Source organism: Lineus longissimus, chromosome 19 (assembly GCF_910592395.1).
Source record: "Lineus longissimus chromosome 19, tnLinLong1.2, whole genome shotgun sequence".
Lineage (NCBI taxonomy): Eukaryota > Metazoa > Nemertea > Pilidiophora > Heteronemertea > Lineidae > Lineus > Lineus longissimus.
The window spans coordinates 11,703,617-11,724,850 of NC_088326.1; the positions used below are offsets into that span (position 1 = coordinate 11,703,617).

Consider the following 21,234-nt stretch of genomic DNA (forward strand, 5'->3'; position numbering starts at 1 on the left):
TGGGAGGTAATATCTCATCAACCTCCCGATTTCGAGGTAACCTCCCGTTTTTGAGCTAAACTCCCAAAGCGGCAATAGTCCCCAACTAGTAAGGGGAATCTGTGACTCCAATAGACAAGGAACTTTCTAGGAATGACAAAATAAGCAAGATTTGGACCGGTGGGTGTAAAGAAGTCAATGGGATATTATGAACGATTCTTCCACAACCTGTCTTTTGAAACGAGAGACCTATTCCCAACGATACGATTACCCATGATGCCCTTGCGACAGGAAGTTATTGAAAGACGAAAGAATGGGGGACAACTAATATTGTAGTGAAAACGAATAATATAAGGCAAAAGGATAGATGTTAAAGTGAAGGTAACGTGAAGTTAACACCGATATCCGCTGCTGCCACCTTTGGGCTATGACGTTCTGCATTTAAGTGTCCTGCAGACATACGATTGAAATCACAGCAACCTGTGATAAAAATTGCATGCAAAATGAATCGCTTGTTTACAAATGCCTGTGACGGGTGCTGCAATCAGGATTGCTGCGACTGGAATTGCTTGTTTGTGTAGCTTCAGTCACAAAGATAGAAAATAAAATCGAATATTTTTATGTGAAAAAGATCAAGGACCCGCACACCAGGTAAAAAGGTAAGGAGATAAGTAAGTCGGGGGACAGGGAACCCAAAACCGCAATGTCGGATGAGTAAACCGCATACCTGTCAGCAACTGCATAACTCCTGAAAAAAATCACGAAAAATTCGACATTAAATTATGTCCGAAAAAAATCGGAAATCACATTTAGATGAATATTTCTTTGAGGACTTTGAGTCAACGCTGCAGGTGGCAGCAGTTGGAACCAAATTCCAGGATTTCGTATACGGTTAGGCATAGGCATAGACGACAACCGTATCAGAGACCTGTGTGTGTATGCGTTAACCGGATACATAATCTGGAAATTTGCGTAAACCGGATACAAAATCTAGTGTCCTTAATGGAGAGTGTGTCCTTAATAGAGAGGTGTCCGCTAAGGAAGGTTCCAGTGTATATTATTTTAGCAAACAAACAGACGCCTACAATATCAATTTCGCTGCCTGAAAACTCAGGAAGACTGCAGTTTTAGCCGGCTTTCCCTCCCAATATCATGAAGAGATTGGATCGGTTTTTAGCTTGTACAGCAAAGCTATCGGAGATACCATCGATATCTATTTTGTGGAGGCGGTGGGAGTGGTACTATTCATTTACAGGCTTAAATCAGAAGCAACGAGATGTCTATGTGTAGGCCAGGTATAGGGTGCGCTGCTATGGTTGACGGATTTAAATTTTCAAAATATCAAATAAAATCTTTAAACCCAAAGAAATGACGCCAATAGGGCAGGCCTGACCTTCAGTATTTCGATTATAGCGTTCTATTTGAATTTTTTAAGACGATCCCATTTTTTCGTTCATACAGGTACGCGTGGATTTATGTCAAACTCGTTCATGCCATTTCCTGGCCTAAACGGGTGGAGTCACCAGCCCAACAGTTATCATTGGTGCCCAAACACAGTAGCACAAAAAATCGCCCAGACACTGTGATAACCCTCAGGAAAGCTTCTACCAGGTAAGAGTGTGAATCAATTCCTATTTTCTATTCATTTCTGACAAGTAACGCCATCCAACAGAAGAGTGCGACATCGTAAGTGTTCGCCAACGAGGCGAAGCTCTCGAGGCTTAGTTAAGATGAGATGTTGGCAAATACACCGTCTCTGTTCTTCTGGAGTACTGTGCAAACAGGACAGATGTTGGATTGTTGGAATCGCTTCTACGGTAAATAAATGTAGAGTTGGCTGTATTGTCGAGCACTTTTCGCATGTTAAGGTGTTGTGAAAATTTCAAAGGCAAGTCGCCGAGATATTTTTGTGTAATCGCTGTTTACAGCGTAGGAGCACTTTTGGAAATGGCAATCACCTCCCTGAAGGTAGTCTCCGAGACGAGGCTAGCCACCTCTCAAAGTAAGCAGCCTCAAATCGAAAGCTACCTTGAAACGGGGCCCTTGTACGAACCCTACATGTCTATCACTCTTGCGGTTTTTCTTCAGTGTGATGAGGATATCCCACGACACCAAAGGACCTTTTTTTTTCAAACTGATGTCTGATATCCGTCTTCAATCTCTCAAAACAAAAACAGTAGCGAAATCAAATTTTAAACACTAAAGACAGAGACGCATCATCAGTTTGAGAACCTCAACGTGATTTCCACCATTTTTTCTACAAGCCTTATTTTCGCAATGTCAAAATTTGCTTTGCAGGACACCCAAGGTAAAATATACTTGCCAACATATACATGAATAGATCAAGGCATTTGGCAACTCATTGTAGTTGCACCCCATCCAATCACGGGAAAAAAATTCTGGTCTCCAACATCCCATCACCATTGCGGTGATAAAGCTTGCAATATATCACAATTTTCCACATGGTTGCTGTGTTGTGTAGGCGGTCAGATGGCTTCACACTGAACGGTTTCAGCTTTGAGCCTGGCTAATCAGGTCTACATACAAACAGATGTTGCCTTGGGCCATAAAGAGGGTTAAAACCTTTTTGCAACAGGCATCGGTGAAGGAGGAAGCCTATATTAGACGTATATATATATCTATTTATTAAAGTGTCACCATTACGTACAATAATGCCAGCCTATGAAGGCTTACGAGACACTATAACATCATCAAACTCTTTTAAATCATGGCTGCTGCCTCTTCATTGACAACCATCCCGGCCCCACCGACTTATTCCCAACTTGACTCTCCCAAGCCCAAAAGGTCGTATGTCCAACAAGGTCGTTATACTGCAAACTCCGTTATTTTGACGCACATGACATTTTCACTTGCGGCCATAAAGGGTCAAAATCTACAAACCTTATGCATACTGAGAGTGACTTAACTGATGGTGATACCATTGGAAATCTATTTACAGATGGAAGGGAAATATCTTGAACATATACTCCCTAGCATTAGGACTTGACCTACACCATTGAAACCGTGTTAACAATATAAAGTTCAATTTGATCAGTGGATGCAAATTTACTAGAGATTGTCGACAGTTTCACCACTGTCCACAATCCATGGCTTTTCAGGACCGACATTTCTTACGTCAACTTCCCGCATTACTTCTAGCACCAACCGATAAATAGACACAACATAACCCAGGCAAAACAACCCAAACTTTTATTTACCTATCATCCAAGTTTTCCATCGACTTCGAAATATGCAGCCTCCTCGGTTTGTAATGGTTCGGCACCTGGAGTAGCCGGGCACTCGCGAAATCATTCATGCCCTCTGGTGGCAAAATCAGTACCGGCATTTTACTATTCGGCGTCTGCACCGCCATTTTGTCACCACGAGTCTAATCCAATCAGATTTGAGTTCATTACCAGCAGTTTTGACCACGTTATCACAAAACGAATACCAAACGTCTATCCTTTTTTACCAAAGTTAAGTGAATCCTTTTTGGTCCAAGTTGAAGAATTCGATTATTTTTAGCCGCGACTAATTCTATTACCATGTCATGCGTACTTCCTCCCAGTGACACACAGACTGCTGACCTCGTCAACGTAATCGCCAAATATTTCAGATTATGATGTCGTTTTGATGACGAATATCACATGTCTTTCCTCCAATCTCCGATCACGTCAACATTATATACATCCAACAAATATATCCAACCATTCATTGCGATAACAGATCAAAGCTTTCTGAGAATTTCAAATGATGTCCTAAAAATAGATATCGGTCATGAGTTCCTGGAACATCTATTTCATTATTTCAAATAAACCTAACTTATGGACTTCCGATAAACTGTCTATCACGAAACTATCCCTGCCCGTGACATCCTTTATTATCCTATAAACGGTGAATTCCTCAATATTTAAAAAAATTATAATTTGTAGTGCGAATTTCATAAAGTGTCTCCTATATCTTTCTGTTCCTTGTACATTTCATTCTGCAAGTTTTTCCTCTTCATTCAGTTTTGTTGTGTATTTCAATTTACAAACCAGTCAATTCCAGTCTCCACTGCTACTAACTGCGACCATCAACACAACCTAGATCAGAAATTTAAAAGTTTACCAGACATGCCAGGGCGGAGAGCACAGAATGCCGCATTTGCTGCAGAAAGCTAATGGTTGATGCATGAAAGTTGAAATTTCCAGCTTTTTGATACTGTATTTTGACAGCGCCTTTGCAAATAGAGAAAGCTTGCCAAAACTTCACAGTGTACTCTAGGCAGCTGACAATTTTCACAGCTCTTACTGGCATGATATTAAGGTCAATGATCTCGACCGACAAATTAGACAATGCATTGTATGTGATGGCCTTGTTCTAAAATGGAGAATAGCATAATGCTTAATGTGCTTAAGAGACCTTCGCCCTGAATGTTGGATAGAATACTTGAATAACAAACTCATTGACTGATACTTCAAGTACTGAGAGCAAGTTTCCAACTCATTTTCTGTGTCAAGACCACTGCACTGAAATCCACCAGCAATACCCTAGTTTCACCAATCAGAGACTATTCCAAAATTTTAAAGGCTGACCATAGGCGAAGCCATTCTGGCTCAAACTTGTAATCCTAAAGTAATCAGAACTCTTCCAAAATGAAGTGAATGCCAATTTCAAGGGTGGGAGTCAGTGCTTTGTTTTCAAGATCAGACTCCCAGCCTTGCTTTCGGATCAGAATCCCAAAGCAGTAGCAATACCACATCAAAATCTAACAGAATCCCAAAGCCAATGTCTACGGATGCTCCACATCAAAATCAACAGAACCCCAAAGCCACTGTCTACAGATGCTCCACATCAAAATGGAACAGAATCCCAAAGCCAATGTCTACGGATGCTCCACATCAAAATCTAACAGAACCCCAAAGCCACTGTCTACGGATGCTCCACACCAAAATCAAACAGAACCCCAAAGCCACTGCCTACGGACACTCCACATCAAAATCTAACAGAATCCCAAAGCCACTGTCTACGGATGCTCCACATCAAAATCTAACAGAATCCCAAAGCCACTGTCTACGGATGCTCCACATCAAAATCGAACAGAACCCCAAAGCCACTGTCTACGGATGCTCCACATCAAAATCTAACAGAATCCCAAAGCCACTGTCTACGGATGCTCCACATCAAAATCTAACAGAACCCCAAAGCCACTGTATACGGATGCTCCACATCAAAATCTAACAGAACCCCAAAGCCACTGTCTACGGGTGCTCCACATCAAAATCTAACAGAACCCCAAAGCCACTGTCTACGGATGCTCCACATCAAAATCTAACAGAACCCCAAAGCCACTGTCTACGGATGCTCCACATCAAAATCTAACAGAACCCCAAAGCCACTGTCTACGGATGCTCCACATCAAAATCTAACAGAATCCCAAAGCCACTGTCTACGGATGCTCCACATTAAAATTGAACTGAATCCAAAACCTGTTGCACAGAAAATGCACTAAAATACTTCCAGATATGCTTCAAGCCACGAGTAAACATGGAAGTCCTCGATCGTCTCTTTGAATGAATTAGCCGAATTCAAACTTTTATCAGCCGATAAAACATCATATCTGCCGATAAACATGACACACTTCCGCATGAAAGCCTTTGTGATAAAAGTGGGCAAAGACCCAATCCGGTCATGAAGCCATTACTTCTAATCTGTAAATGACCTAAATATAAATAGAATGGCATAAAAATGCATTTCGGACAGCTGTCCGGGACCGCCCCTGAAATATTACGAATGAGGACACTTGGGGTGAATTAAACGCTATTCCGCTATTCCGGGTGAAAGACCTCAGAGATATTGATAAGGAAATGATTAATATCAGTCAAAGAGGATTTGTCTGACGATGTCAAGAAATGGACGGAAAGCAGACCGGACCTAATTTGCCACGCAGAGGATAGACAATTATCGTGTCACGCAGTTAACTGTAGTTGGTCGCCCGAATGGCCGCATGTCTGCACGACCGAAAGATAGATTGGATAATGTCAAAAAGCCTATTGGTGCATAAGAGATGCATGAGCATTGCACAAAAGATGAAATCAAGCACTTCATCACGGTAGATGGATAACTGTGACTCGCTCTACCAAAACTAGGCGCTTGTCGCATCTGAACTCGACAGGTTGATACGGACTTGTTGTTCATTTCCCTATTGTAGACCTTTCGTGAAATCTATTACAAACTGATTTGGTCACATTTCACAAAAGGTCTACAATAGGGAAATGAACAACAAGTCCGTATCAACCTGTCAAGTTCAGATGCGACAAGCGCCTAGTTTTGGTAGAGCGGGTCACAACTGGTCTGACAGGCCATAAGGCACACTCTGCTCGGTAGACCAAAATACTGGTTTAATGACACCATCACTCAATTTTCTATGATGTATACTGAAGTGCATGACAAACCACGACAATAGCTGTTCTTGGCTTGGCCCGTTGACTGGTTGTTCTTTTCACAATTGTCTGCCTCTTGTGAAATCTGCATACATCAATTTCTTTCATTTGCTTCTCCTGTTGTCATTCAGGCTCATCTTCTGTGGGCGAAATGCGCCTGGTTTTGCTGTGAGGGGTCACGTATGTAGATAAACTGCACAACATAATGGCGGGCACACTCACTGGTGGAATTTGAGAAGATTTTTACTGGTGGAATTTGAGAAGATTTTTAATGATTTTGCAAGGGTTTTCCATTAGATTGCTACATGTTGACTCTGACCATTTGTGACCGGTCACAGCAAAACCAGGCGCTTGTTGCACAGAAGATGAGCCTAAATGACACATGGAGAAAATGGAAGAAAGCCAATTTCTCAAAAATTGACAAATGTGCATCTTCTTATTGATGCTGGAGACCATGAATACTAACCACTGGTTTGTCTACAGATGGCTATTCGTTTCCATAGCCTGGCATCTCAGATTCGCAAAGAATTGGGCTCGGACCAAACAAATGGCCTCATCATCTTTTACATTTGTTGCGGCAATCTTCAGAAACTGTTTCATTTTTGCGGGCAACCATCTCATTTAATGTGGAAGACCAGCATGATTAGAAAGACCGGAGAAGAAATTCGACCTGATACAACAAAGTGGATGGGCCCTCAAGTGGCGAAGTAATTTGTTGAAGGGGAAATTTGACCTCAAAGCTATGAGCAGCTAGCCTCTGCGACGTCTGTTCTCCAAGCTTGGCTATGTGAAGTGCCAGTGCTGAGGCTATTGAGGAAGGGACGTTTGAAAGAGACATTTTAACAGACCTTTTTTCCCAACAGATTTCATAAACATCCTAAAATTTTTTACTTTAGAGGAAAATGGAAAGAAATTTTGTAATCTACTGAAGTCTATGTCATGAATATTTAATTTTTCTGCAATTTTTTAATGAATCGTCAGCAAAAAGGTGCAAAAAATTGTGGTTTACGTTATTCCGCAAGCAAGGTTAGCCTCAAACAGATAGATGATGCATCTTAAGGGATTAGCTGTAAGCTGTCTTTGAAGATTGTGATTGATGATACATTGACAGACGGAGATCAGGCGGCAGCTTGAACTGGATCAAGGTGGATTGCAGCCAGAGGACTGGCATAATACAATACATGTAAGCTGACCCCGGGAAGCAATTTTTATTCATACATGATGAAGCAGTGTCACATTTCAATCCCAAAGCTTCAACTTATTATGTATAAATAACGTGAATAATAAAAATCTCCATCTTATCTGATTTCCCATGACAGCCACTTGTTCCAATGTCAAATATATTCTCGAATGAAGAGTGGGCCATTATATGGGACAGAAAATCCCTCAACTTTTAGATATACATCGTAAAGTAGTGTCACATTTTAAATACAATAAAAATCTCCGTCTTATCTGATTTCGTACGGCAGCCACTCATTCCAATGTCTACAGTATGTTGTCCAATGAAGAGTGTGCCATAATATGGCAAGGGAACTTACTTATGGACAGAACGGTACAACCATTTTCTAATTATGGACAGTAAACAATCCTACCGATAATAAATAATGCATTTCTAACAGGCACTACATTGCCGGAGACATGCAATATAATATTTTCTGGGTGTCAGAAGGAAATCTATATCCCCATTTTCGTTTTTGCCATTTTCTTAGCAACAGAGGTTGAAGGTGTAAATGATCATGAAATATTTATGGGGCATGGTGTAATGGGTTTTGAGGTGTGAATGCACGACAATGAAGAGTTAATGAGGAAAGGTGTCATGTGTTTTGAGGTGTAAAAGCATGATAATGAAGAAGTTTGTGGGGAAATGTGCAGAGGTTTTGAGGCGTGAATGCATGGTGATGAAAAAGTTCATGGGTTTGGAGGCAAGTTGCTGACCTTTCCAAGGTCATTGCGGAATTTGAACGCTGAAACCTTTCACGTACATTGCATGAATTCGTCGATTCACATGATTACGACCGCCCTGATGCAAAGTTTCATTGAAACTACATAATGTCATACCGCACACCCAGAGAAAGTTGTGGCCATTTTATTATACAGATTTGTGAAATGACAACTTTTTAGATCAAGAGTTTTGACAATTCCGTAAAAGTGACTTCAATTAGATTTATCTATGATGGTGAAAGATGTGATCATGAAAGGCATGCAAATACTGTGTCGACTCTATTTAGCCGGTTTTGGTCCGGTAGGCCTATTACACGTAATGTAGGCTTTTTCAACAGGCACTCTTCAACCGGCTTAATAGCGTCTCCACAGTATGTCCGTGTTTACAGTACTTTGAGATTTATTGATTATATTGATTTTCCAATATAACAGCAAATGTTGCAACTATTTTATTTGATATCTGATCTTAATCCTGAAATAGCTGTCTGGCGCCTGTGATCGCACGAGAATTATCGGTTGTTTATAACATCAATGTAAAACTTGCATTAAAGGTTGCATAGTAATATGTACAAAATGAAGGTGATATTTGCCAAGATATGGCTAGAATACACAGTTGGTTGAAATGCAGCCAAGCAGCCTTGCCAAGTGCATGATTCAGAAATTGCTAAAAATGTTGAAATTTACGAAAACCTAAGCTCTCTGTGCGCTCTTTCTGATGGTACCGTCTGTAAACCTATTGACATTGACATGACCATTCATTGGAAAGCTCTCGATGTGCTCTCTCTGTTGGTTCAGTCTGTAAACCTATTGACATGACCATTCATTGGAAAGCTCTTGATGTGCTCCTTCTAGACTGATGGTACCGTCTGTAAACCTATTGACATGACCATTCATTGGAAAGCTCTTGATGTGCTCCTTCTGATGGTACCGTCTGTAAACCTATTGACATGACCATTCATTGGAAAGCTCTTGCTGTGCTCTTTCTGTTGGTACTGTCCGTAAACCTATTGACATGACCATTCATTGGAAAGCTCTTGGTGAGCACTCTCAAATGGTGCCATTCGTAAACCTATTGACATGACCATTCATTGGAAAGCTCTTGATGTGCTCCTTCTGATGGTACCATCTGTAAACCTATTGGCATGACCATTCATTGGAAAGCTCTTGATTTGCTCTTTCTGATGGCACCGTCGGTAAACCTATTGGCATGAAAATTCATTGGATAGCTCTTGATTTGCACTTTCCAATGGTACTATTAGCAAACCTATCAACATGACTATTTGTTGAAAAGCTTCTAAATTAGCACTTTCTGATGGTATTGTTATACATAATGTCACTTCATCTGCCTGCAAAACATACAAATGTAGTCATCAGTAACTGGTCGATATTGATACACATTGAGCCACTTATACCTGACGTTCGGAAGGAGCAGTTCCAGTGCCAGTCATGCTCGATGGAGTAGCAGCTTCCTGAGATTTCTCTCACTATTACTCTAATTTCACCGATCTAAGAAGACATAAACATGATGCCATGGCCATCTGACAACTTTGAGTCTCCAACCCATTGATCCAAATGAAACAGGTTTAAAATGGCATCGAACAACCATGTGTGTTATATCTTGCTTCAATTGAGCATCCAGAACCGGTCATAGTTCAGTAAATCTCAAGCTTATTTCTTGGCGCTGGAATTCGTGCTTCATCTCTGCCATACAGGTGATCAAAGGGCTGGCTTCATGCATAAGTTAGCACCTGACGCTAATAGTCACTGTTATGGGAATTACCATAATTTGTGAATTGAGCAGTAATGGACACGGGTTATGCAGGTGGGAGGAAGATTATCGGCAGGTTTGCAGCCCCTTGCAACATTTCACTGCCCTAAACCTTAATCAAAGAGCTTTGCAACAGCTATAACTGTAGAGTGGTAATCACCTGCCATTCTGGAGGCACAGACAAAAGAAAGCAAGCCCAAATGACCATGACAGCATTTGACTCAGTTAAGTCAGGCACGACTAATCACTGTTCTGCCCTCCAACATGACTGACTGTCAAAACACTCTATAACATTTTGTCTCAATAGAGGTCAAAGAGCAATTCATAATCAGTTGAGCTCAAACTGGGGTGGGACAGTGACTAAATCAGGATTCAAAACCAGGACCTTAAGATTGTGAGCCAGATTCAACCCCTTTATACTGGTGACGTGCACAGCACGTCGTGTCACACATCCCATCAAGTGCGGTTGACGTGTGGAGTACGTCACGCACTACATGTACTAGAAGTTTAATTCATCAGCACTTGGCTGCAGCCTCTCCAAAATCATGCCATACACACCTGGGAAACATTAGTTCGATCCAAATACTATAGATGGCAAACATTTTGAATATCATCAGATCAAACTATAAGCAGTGTTGAGCAATGCAATCCACTGCTCCGGAAAAGGCCAAGAAATGGCTTCAACAGTGTAGGAGTTAATCGGTACACTGCTGCAAACCAGTTTCAATTTGAGACACCTACTCAGCATGTAAAACAATACCGGCTCTAATTGAGACAAAGCGGGTGCCACAATTATCACCGGCAGCGATGCGAAAACCAAGACAAGGCACTCACAAGATGAACGACGTTGGTAACGAGATTACAGTGCCTAAATGAACTTCTCGTAGACATGAGGGGGACGCCTAATCCAATTAGACTTTGGTTTGTTGCCAAGAGCTATCCGAACGTATTCAAGTTTTTATGTTCGAGTTTGATATTGCGTATAACGTTTGACCCACGCCTTGTCTGGTAATTTCGGTTGGTAAACACTGCTCAGAAGCCCAACCCTAGCCTCGAGCTGGTCATCAATATATCAACAACATTCAGATTACAGCTGAATAAGCTATTACGCTAACACGCTGACAAGTAATGAGTATATTGGCAGTCTTGTTTTGAAATGACCCCTAATCGCTTTATAGGACCATTAGATGGAAAGGTCCTGGAATTAGCTGATGACCATTATTCATACATAGTACATTATACTATGGGCAATCTATAAGATTAAGAATTCATCTACATGTACCAAGCCAGTCTTGATCATTTTGCAAGCCAGCTCTGCAAATTTATTGTAATATTTTGGCCCAGCAGCATGTTTGGAGGGTCACTGTTGGGATTGATTTCCAAATCCACTGGACTACAGTGCTGGCCAAGCTCACAGGCTTTCAGGCTGGCACTTATTCAGGTCTACAGCACAAAGCTCTACTTTGCCCCAAAATACAAAATAACATGCATTTTGGATGAGAATTACTGTCAGCAAGTGCCATTTTAGCATGATTCAAGATAAGGCTATAACAAAATTGGAAACGGAGATGTGATCTTTTTTATAACAGGATGTCCACCTCATTATTGCATCGCCAAGTACAAATTCTCCTCATGTGCAGAAGCTTAGACAGTGCCCGAAAGGCGTTGTTGCAAATCTGAGTCTCGATGAGACAATGCATCCCGAGTTACAGATGATTAGGCCGCCTCCCTGAAGCCTTTGAAAGTCAAGAGATGGGCTGGGGAAAGCTGCCCTGGAGATCAGGAGAGGGGACATTGACATCCATGGCTTTCAAAGCTCTGTCATGAAAATGTCATCTGAACACACGATCGTTATGATGATGAAATGCTTTCTATGATTTTCTCTGCAGCCTGGGGATTATGAGGATTCTTTGGGGGCAAATGCGACATGTACCGTAGGAAAACAATAGTGGTCTCCAAGGCGATGGATACAGCAACAGGCGTGCGGCTGATGACCAGCAACTCAATAGAAAGAAGCCCAGGAATCGATAGACTTCTGTCAGCAACCTGCAGGACCTGGGAAGGTAGGCCTCGAAATCAAAAATTATTAAGGCACTCATTTTAGAGCCATTTTAGCCTCGGGTACTGAGAAATGTAAGAGGATATGAGAGGGTATGAAGGCCATTTTGGAGGGCACTGACTGCAATGGCAATGGTGGCAGTGGTTAATTGAAGCCCCGGGAAGGTCATTCACCACATATGTTGCCCTCTCCAGATGCAGCCCATGCCTAGACGCCCTCCTGATTGAAATCAGAAATGCCAAAGATTTATATTCATTCAGTCGGCTTCTGAAGACAAATTAGTTCAGCAAGAGAATTTGTGAAAATGCCCAAGAACTGCCCTTGCTTGCAAAATGTGACCAAAAATGGTCATTTTTGGTCTGATTTTGAAGATTCAAAGTTCTACAGAAAGCTGATGCATAGATCTTTTCATTTCTGCAGTCCAATATAACGTTTCACACGAGGAGAAGAAAAGTAATTCCTTCAAAAACTGGAAATGTTACATCCCGGCATGCAAGGCTGCACTACAATGGGATGGACACTACGTCAGCATATATCACCATAACCTCATTAAAACTCTTACACAACATGTGCTACAATGCCATGAATACAATAATAACGTTTATCAAAAGCGAAATCAATTGAGAATGTAGCGCTGCATGAACAAACAAAAGCTTTATGCAGCTGATGCGAACAACAGATGGAGAGCGATGCATCATTCATCGCCCCTGGATGAAGTTTAGTCATGAATTGAGAACCATTTTATACAGGAGTTTGTTAAAAATTTGAAATTTGTACCTGACTTTCAAATTTACCTATTGAGTAAATAACTGAATATTGACAATACAACATGTCTAGACAGATATCCTATTGCTGTTAATAACAATATTCAGGGTACATACTGGCAGTAAAATGCTAATGCACTTTATAACTGGTTAATTTGGCGACATCAGGCAGCTCATGACTATTTCCCAGCCGTTCCATTCCGATGAAAGAAATACCCATGCATGCTCTAATAGACCTAACGCAGCTCTTCAAAGCATGACATTTTCGTTGTGGGTGATAGTGATAATGTCATAATTTTAGAAATGCCATAGGCCCAAATTGAACTCTATTCTTCCTCAAGTATAAAGCTTTTTTTAACAAAGCCATCTTGCACGCTGAATGTAGGTCAAAGCACGCTGATTTTTGGTTTCTGACGAGAGAAAATATTCCCCAAAATTAGACATAAGTTGAAATCTCTAGGTTTTATGGTTGCAAAACGTCAGGCATAAAGCCAAAAAGTTGGACAGATGGACCGTCTGACTGACATAGGCATACTTTTGAATAGCTATTGGACTAGATCCACTGACCGTCGCTTAAAAATCGCAAGAAACCGACCATGGATAGCAAATACATTTCTTGTTGGAAAATCGCATTGAAACTGACCATGAATTGCAAATTTTGAGAAAGTAGACTTTTTAGTCTTTTTAGATAGCGCTTGCCTAGAGATCGGCTAACCCATGCAGCAAACCATTGCCACACCATTTATAAACTTGCAAACTTTGACAGACAGGTTTCCAATCAAATACATGTAATGGACATGTAATGATAACAATTTGGAGCGATTCTCATCAGGTCATAATGTCAAACTTGTAGACACATCAAACAAGCAAACAGACCTGGTGATAATTCATAAACGGTCAAATATTTACATAACAAGGTTGAGAACCGGCCATTTCCGGTTTGGCTAAATATCAAAACATCGCTCAGGACAACGCTAAATAGCAACATTCATGGAATGTTGATGGTATCCATGGCGAGGAACACTGATGCTGGGGCGTATGACAGTGTGCCTAAAGCTAGGCGAAAATGAGGATGACAGTAGGCCCACAGGGATAGCAGTCGACTTCACCTTTAATTCATCACGCCAGAATACTCCTTTGGCCCCGATTTTATAGAGTTCACGTTTTTACATGTAGCGTGTCACAGTTCACTTTTCATGCGTCACATGAAGAACGAACAAGTCATTTCCAAAGAGCGGACTACATACGATTCACGAGGTCATTTTTCGAGCCCAAGTAAGGTAACTCGTGACAAGCAAAACATGAAAAGTGACAACATAAATCCTACATAACTCTGCGGCCTTGATGGTCTGTGTTTCTGGACCTCCAATTAGCTTCCAAAAGGCATAGAAAGTACAGACGGTGAGTAACACAGGTCAAATGAGGACTTTGGCCTTTGAGGACTGTGAATCCTTGCTGCAGTTGGCAGACGCTGAAACAAAGTTCTCTGACTTTGATTCGGTTACGGATCCAAGGAATGACCACCGCAGCCGAGTCTGGTGGTAACAAACAACTGAAACCTTCCGGTACCTGAGAATGATTTCCATAATTCTGATTAATAACTCAATCACAGGGAATTAACCCGGCAATGAATGGGAACGAATGTATTGGTTGAATTACGTGATGTTAGGCTGCAGAATACATAGAACAACACGCAGTATTCAATTAAGCCAGACAAGCTTAGTAAAGCCGTATTTGTTTTCGTTGCGCTTTTTATGCGAAGAAAGTGACATAGCCATCGATGACACCATATTTGGTTTTGAGCTGTTGTTCGTGTGAGAGAATAAATACCAAGACGGGGGCTGCCACAATAATGTCTCGATAACAGTCACATCACATCAATCTCATCAAGACGATAATAGCCATCTCTAACCGTCTGGGACCAGAGTCATGAAATCGAACATGTATAGTAACATGAATATTGTATGTATACTATATCAAATTAAGGGTTGACCACACGCAACACCATTTTGGCTAGAACTTGAAATCCTTAAGCAATAAGAACTCCTTCAAAATGAATAGATTGCAATTTCAAGGGTGGGAGTCAGTTCTTTGTCTTTTAGAGAACAGATTCCACCCTTGAAATTGGCATCCAAAACACAACAAAAATAGTATTCAGACCTCTGCTTTATGTAAACCTTATCAAAATCTCATCAAAATCATTGCTCCAAACAGTAACCATGCACTGACTCTGTTACCAAGGCATCAGAACCAGAGATCAAAACAGCAATCGCTACACAATCTCAAGTCAATGAAACGTGACAACCATTGAATTCAAATCTCTGCTGTATCCAAACCATATCAAAATCTTATCAAAATCTATCACGCAGTATCCTTGCATTGACTTTGTTACCAAGAGTATCAGAATCAGAGATCACAACAGCAAATCAACACGCTCTCAAGTCAAGAGAAATCATGACAACAATGGTATTCAAACCTCTGCTGTATCTAAACCTCGTCAAATCTTATCCTAATCGATGCTCTACACAGTGACCATGAATTGACATTGTTACCAACAGATCATGATGGTTGATCGAGAACAGCAAATAAACACACTTCAAGTCAAGGAAACATGCCGACAACAGTATTCAAACCCTTTCAAAATCAATCCCTCAGACGGTATGAATGTATCAATCACATCAGGACCTGTGATCACAAACAGCAAATCACAGTGTGCCATCAATACTCCTACGTATTCAAACCCTTTCAAAATCAATCCCTCAGACGGTATGAATGTATTAATCACATCAGGACCTGAGATCACAGACAGCAAATCACAGTGTGCCATCAAAGCTCCTAAGAAACACAAAAACGCTATCGCCTTGACTTTACATCCTCAGAATGAAATTGTATCCAAAATTTTAAGTCACGAAATCACACATAATCCAAGTTTACGACGCACATCATCATATTCCCGTTTACCAGGCAAATGAGTATCAATCCACTTTTTGCTATAACGGTAATTATCACACATTTACGGCGAGACTCAACGACACGGTAAATACACTGGTAAAGACCAGTTATGAAATAAATCAAGTCCCTCCACTCGCATGTTCCAATACCTATCCTATCCCCTAGTCACAGTGTGATGTGCTCACCTCCACTGCCAGTAAGCGACTGCACCCTCGCAGGAGACGAATTACAGTTGCATACACCGATAACTACGACAGAGTGCATCTGCATACTGTACCAGCAGTTTCAGATCATTTAACCTATACTAGAGCAGTCATTGTGAATGTGCTTAAGCACGAGTGTCATTATAAACCCCTCTATCAAGGGCGGTGATAATTTGTTATGAAGACCTATTTTGGTTATTGATTTCAAATTGTTAAAGGTACAATACGTCCACCAACAACCTGTTGCAGATTGTTTACCATACACTAGAGCTCACTGTCAATACGCTTTATACATGCTTCCCGAAATTGGTGGCTTGCATTGGAACTAACTTTTTGACCCTTGTCCGTCATTAAAGGCATTCAAGTGTGTTGGTCAACCATGACTATCTCCTTGTCCCTCCACCATCAGGCCTAGTTTCCCCTTATGATAACATCAGTGTTTCGGACACTCAGCGCCCCATTTCTGGAAAGGTGCAAACACAAGAGTCGATTACAAACCCCTCTATAAAGGATAGTGTTAATTTTTGATGAAGAGGTGTTTTGATATTTTCTTTCAAACGTTAAAGGTACAGTATGTCCACTAACAACCTGTTGCTGATTGTCTACCTAAACCAGAGCTTATATTCAAAATGCTTTCCGCTCAAGCGTCGATTAAAAACCCCTCTATCAAGGACACTAGTATTTGTAAAGATGTGTTGTGATAATTTCCCCCCCCCCCCCCCCACCCCACCCACCTCGCTCCATCCAAAACACAGTTCTATACAACACACCTCCAGAACTGAGCCTACGATTTCATATTTGGCGTCTGCTGCAGATCCAGACTCTCCAGCATGCAATAACCCTGGATCGCATAGTCTCCAGTACACAGGTTCTTTGAGCTGTTTCATATCAGTGTTCATTGTGAACTGTTTCTTTTCAATTGAATGCCATTTAAGTGATCTGTCAAAAGAACCCCAGTAAGAGAGCATTTCCAGGCACCTACAGATTCTCATCTTTTTCTGTTTTCACTAAATCGCCCACTGAATTTAGTTCTTTAGGCCAGGTTTATTATGATCTTTTACTTGCATAGGAAGATACATGACGAAGACAGATGATACCTCAAATTCATGTTTTATGCCAGAGGTGACAAGTGACACGCCAGTGTTGAGTATCAAGCCTATGATATTCGGATTCAAGTCACTCATGAATAGAACCCAGAGACATACTGTTCTAACCAACTGAGTATGTAATCACAACTGCTTGTTAATGAAGACACAATTACATAGACCAGGTAATAATATATAATAGTGTCACATTCATTACAGCTATTCGTTATGATGTATGTGTTTAGCGGCCGTTAATGAAGTATTACTGACGATCATCACAGAATACTTTGTCCCGTACAGTGATATTGGCCTTTATAGGCTACGTACACACAACAGGCAAAATGGCAATCAAATGGTTTCAGGGTCTATTATTAGGACTCTCTACGAAGGGCAGCTGCAGTCGCAAGGGTGTCCTTAATAGAGAGGTTCTACTGTGCATCATGATAGGAAGGCAAACTATTTCGCAAACTATTGACTAGACTCGTGCTAAGGATAAAATAGGGAACAGGAAGGAATGAACACAGGGTTTTTTTCACTCACTCGAATTTCATAGCTGAACTGTAATCCTAAAATGATGATTCACGGCTTAATAATCCATAGAACTCTAAAACGATGTTCCATCTAAAAGTGCAGAATTTGTTCAAAATCGACTCAGCCAATTGTTTTGTAACATATCCATGACAAGCAAAAGTTGAAAAAGCAACCCTACTCTTCAAAGTGAACTGCTATCATTTACAACTCAACAAGAAGCACATATAATATATCCTTTTTGTGAAGCTAAGTCTACGACAGAGTTCAAGTCACCTTATAACTGTCACAGAATAATGTCAAATATATGGTTTAAGTCCAATGTGCTTTCTAAACCAAGGTTCAACCGGTCAAGTCCAGGGCAGACTATTACTGTCACTACCCTAAAAAGGGCCTGGTGGTCAAAACACGGATTTGAATGACTGGACGGTGATTAACTATTGATCAACTACTCGGAATTCTAAAGGCCCCCTTTGAGGGTTCAGTCAATGAGTCTCATAGGCCTATATGACTAATGTAAACCCTCTAGTTCCTGGCAGTGGGCTAGACAATGGGTGAGCCTTACACAAGAATAACAAACTTAGTCAGATCCTAGCACATGTAGCATTAGTTGCACAAAGCTAACAAACAAAGAACAGGACATACAGCTGGGCAAATTTTCAACAAAAAAGTCCCCGAAAAAAAAATTTGTTTTTTATGGATCAGAATCCCAAGTATGTATATGGATATACATCAATATATACCATCAACCACTTCAAACACACCTGACAGTAAATAAACCTAATGAGATCCTGATGCTCAGTAACTTTCATAGAAATCATCAAATATTCCATCAGAAGTATGCACTAATTACATTCGGGGCTGACCAGGTGCCCAGATGGGATTGTCGGAATACTTATCATAGATTATGAATAGGAAGCTCGAATATTCTACGCTGGTTGCCAACAGGCTTACCAGGCTGACTCAGTGTTTCCAACGATCGATTGTATGAGATGTTACATGACAGTATATCAACTAGTTGCAATGAATCATAACCACCCAGTATTTTATCTGCCTTGCATGAAAAGATTTACAGGCGGTGAGGTTACGTCAACAAAAGCAAACGTTTTCCGGAAATGTTAGTGCTGCCATCTGAGGACAACATTATCAACCATGCAGCTGACACCAAAAACAGTCAACAGGAGAAAGTTGAAGGAAAAACTTGACACTGACAAAAAAATTCCCTTGTTTACAGCTGTTGAGAGTTCCCACCATCACAAAATGTAACACACCATACCAAGTTTTAGAATAACCAAATATATGCCTCGTTTTAACACACTGGAATGAAAAGTTCTATAAATTCCTTATTAAAGATCATGCTTTTGAGAAATATTTATCAAACTTGATTTAACCACAGAATTTTTGGAAAGAATCCCCAACCTAGTGATATATTCAATCATTGAGACATGCCCTTCGTCAAAGAATTAAAGAACTTAAGTTATAATTTCACCAAAATATACCACAATTTATTTAGAATATTATTCCCTACCTGAAACTGAAAAATCGAAAAATATTTTTGGATTACTATCTACATGTACAGGTTGTGATCGTGATTATATGTTAACTTATATACAATATCCAAACAGATGGTCAGTAAGTTAAAATTTCAGTCGGATTCTAAGAGAAATTCTAATTCTACGAGGAAATAGGGGTTACTGTACTGTCCAGAAGTAAGCTCACGCATCCAACGCGACACTGCATTGTCGAAACATATCTTTAGTTTGTTTCATACCCAACCTGCTCATGTTTTTTTCGACCTTATACTTGTACCGCCATCTCTTATAGATTTTGGTTTTGGGGTCTAAAAGGGGGGGGATGCTGGCACTGAAAGTCTTAAGGGTCTAAGCTTAAGAGTTTGATGTTAAAGATTCATCAGTAATTGATGCAATTACAGCTGAATGTAGAGTCGTTTAGCGTCAAACAAATCTGGCGTGTGCGAAGGAAGGTTACTGATGAAGGGAACGGTATTTCACACATGAACATCTTTCACCTGTGCCTCATACCTTCATTTAGTTCAAACATGCTCATCTCCAGGAAATTCAAAATTCAAAATTATTCCACAAATGCAAAAACATTCCTGTCCTTAACATACCCGCAAACCAGTGATTTTTATTGCCAATACCTTCCACATCCATAACCAAATTATCATATATTCACATATTCCAGGCCCATGTAACAAAATATGTGAAATAGCTTGGCAGCACTTTGTGATAATCCCCTGCATAGTGCTGCATAAAAATCACTTGTCTGCCGTGCACGTACAACAATCACCATAGAAACAAACACCGCCGGGCAACCAACAAGACATTCACATTCACATGCAAAAGACGGGGTTAATCACTACACGGGAACTTTAGCACAATATCAGAGTTTCTCAGTTGTCTCCCCAAATTTACACAAATATGAATTTTCACCATTTTCACCAGACGTCACAAATGACTTGGCTCTGTTACGTTTCTTGACGTCAGTCTACTAACGTCGTAATAATAAGAACTGGAGTCGGCCAAGTTCTTTGCCAATCTTGAATTTCAGTAATTAATTTCATGATACCGTTACCCCAAAACCAACTTATGATTCACCGACTTGGGCCAAGTTTAGTTACCATTCCGTGTATCACCAACAGTGTTTGACTGGTATCACTGAATACAATGAAGACTGTCTGGAAAGCTGGCGATTACCAGTGATATTTATTGCATCCTCGCTCCAGCCAAAAATGTTGACATGCCACCTTATGACAGCGGAATGATAGCTAGTCGGTTTCACCTGAAAGCCAGGAACGTTGCATATTTCTGTACAGGTCTGGTCAGAACTAACATACCCTAATCTGTGTATGTTGCGCGATAAAAACCAGCAGTCTGTTGGGCTTCGAGCAATTGGCTACGCCCTCATTATACTAAAGTTGGTTTGTAGTTCTGTAGCACAGGTTACGCACAACCTACGCAAAGTAAAAGCATGTCAATTATGGCAAGTACTGTGCACCTAACATTAAAGCACCGCACAATTGATAACCTGCATTCATAAGCGCATGCGACAAAACATCTCTTGTCTACAGTGGTTATCGCAGGTGTCTGTGATAAGAATATCTTATTGCTGTGACATGCACTCAACATCAAACACAGCAATTACCGGTTTTGCTGCAGACAAATGATATTGTTGTCATTTATCGCAACGACAATTGTCGCAGTGACAAAAATTGGTTGTTTGTGCGGCGCTTAAAGGTGAAACCAACTGAAGTGCGGTTAGTTAGCAGTGCGGTGAGTGGATGGATCAACATGCACTAATTATCCAATAGAGGGACCCACCTGACCATTGGGAGACTACTGCGACGCATCATTCTGATTGGTCGGTTGGGGATTTATCGTGGATTCGAATTGCATGCATTTTAACGAGAAATTTCACTGAAAGGAGAAGGATTAACATGAAGGGAATTAAACGGCAAAAGATTAACCCCTTGCGAGCAAGTGCTTTTAAAGCAGAGGGGAATCTGAGCT

At 40.8% G+C, this 21,234-nt stretch overlaps 1 protein-coding gene across 22 annotated transcripts in view; it reads right to left on the reverse strand.

Moving 5' to 3' along the window:
- Positions 1-21,234, reverse strand: part of LOC135502731 (transmembrane and coiled-coil domains protein 1-like) — a 75,481-nt gene that overhangs the window by 25,400 nt on the left and 28,847 nt on the right. For 20 of the 22 annotated variants that reach the window (XM_064795720.1, XM_064795723.1, XM_064795724.1 and 17 more), the window contains exon 5: positions 707-727. The exons of the other annotated variants lie outside the window; for them this stretch is intronic. In XM_064795720.1, the coding sequence (XP_064651790.1) occupies positions 707-727 (21 nt within the window). The remainder of the gene's footprint in view (positions 1-706; positions 728-21,234) is intronic. 22 annotated transcript variants of the gene reach the window in all.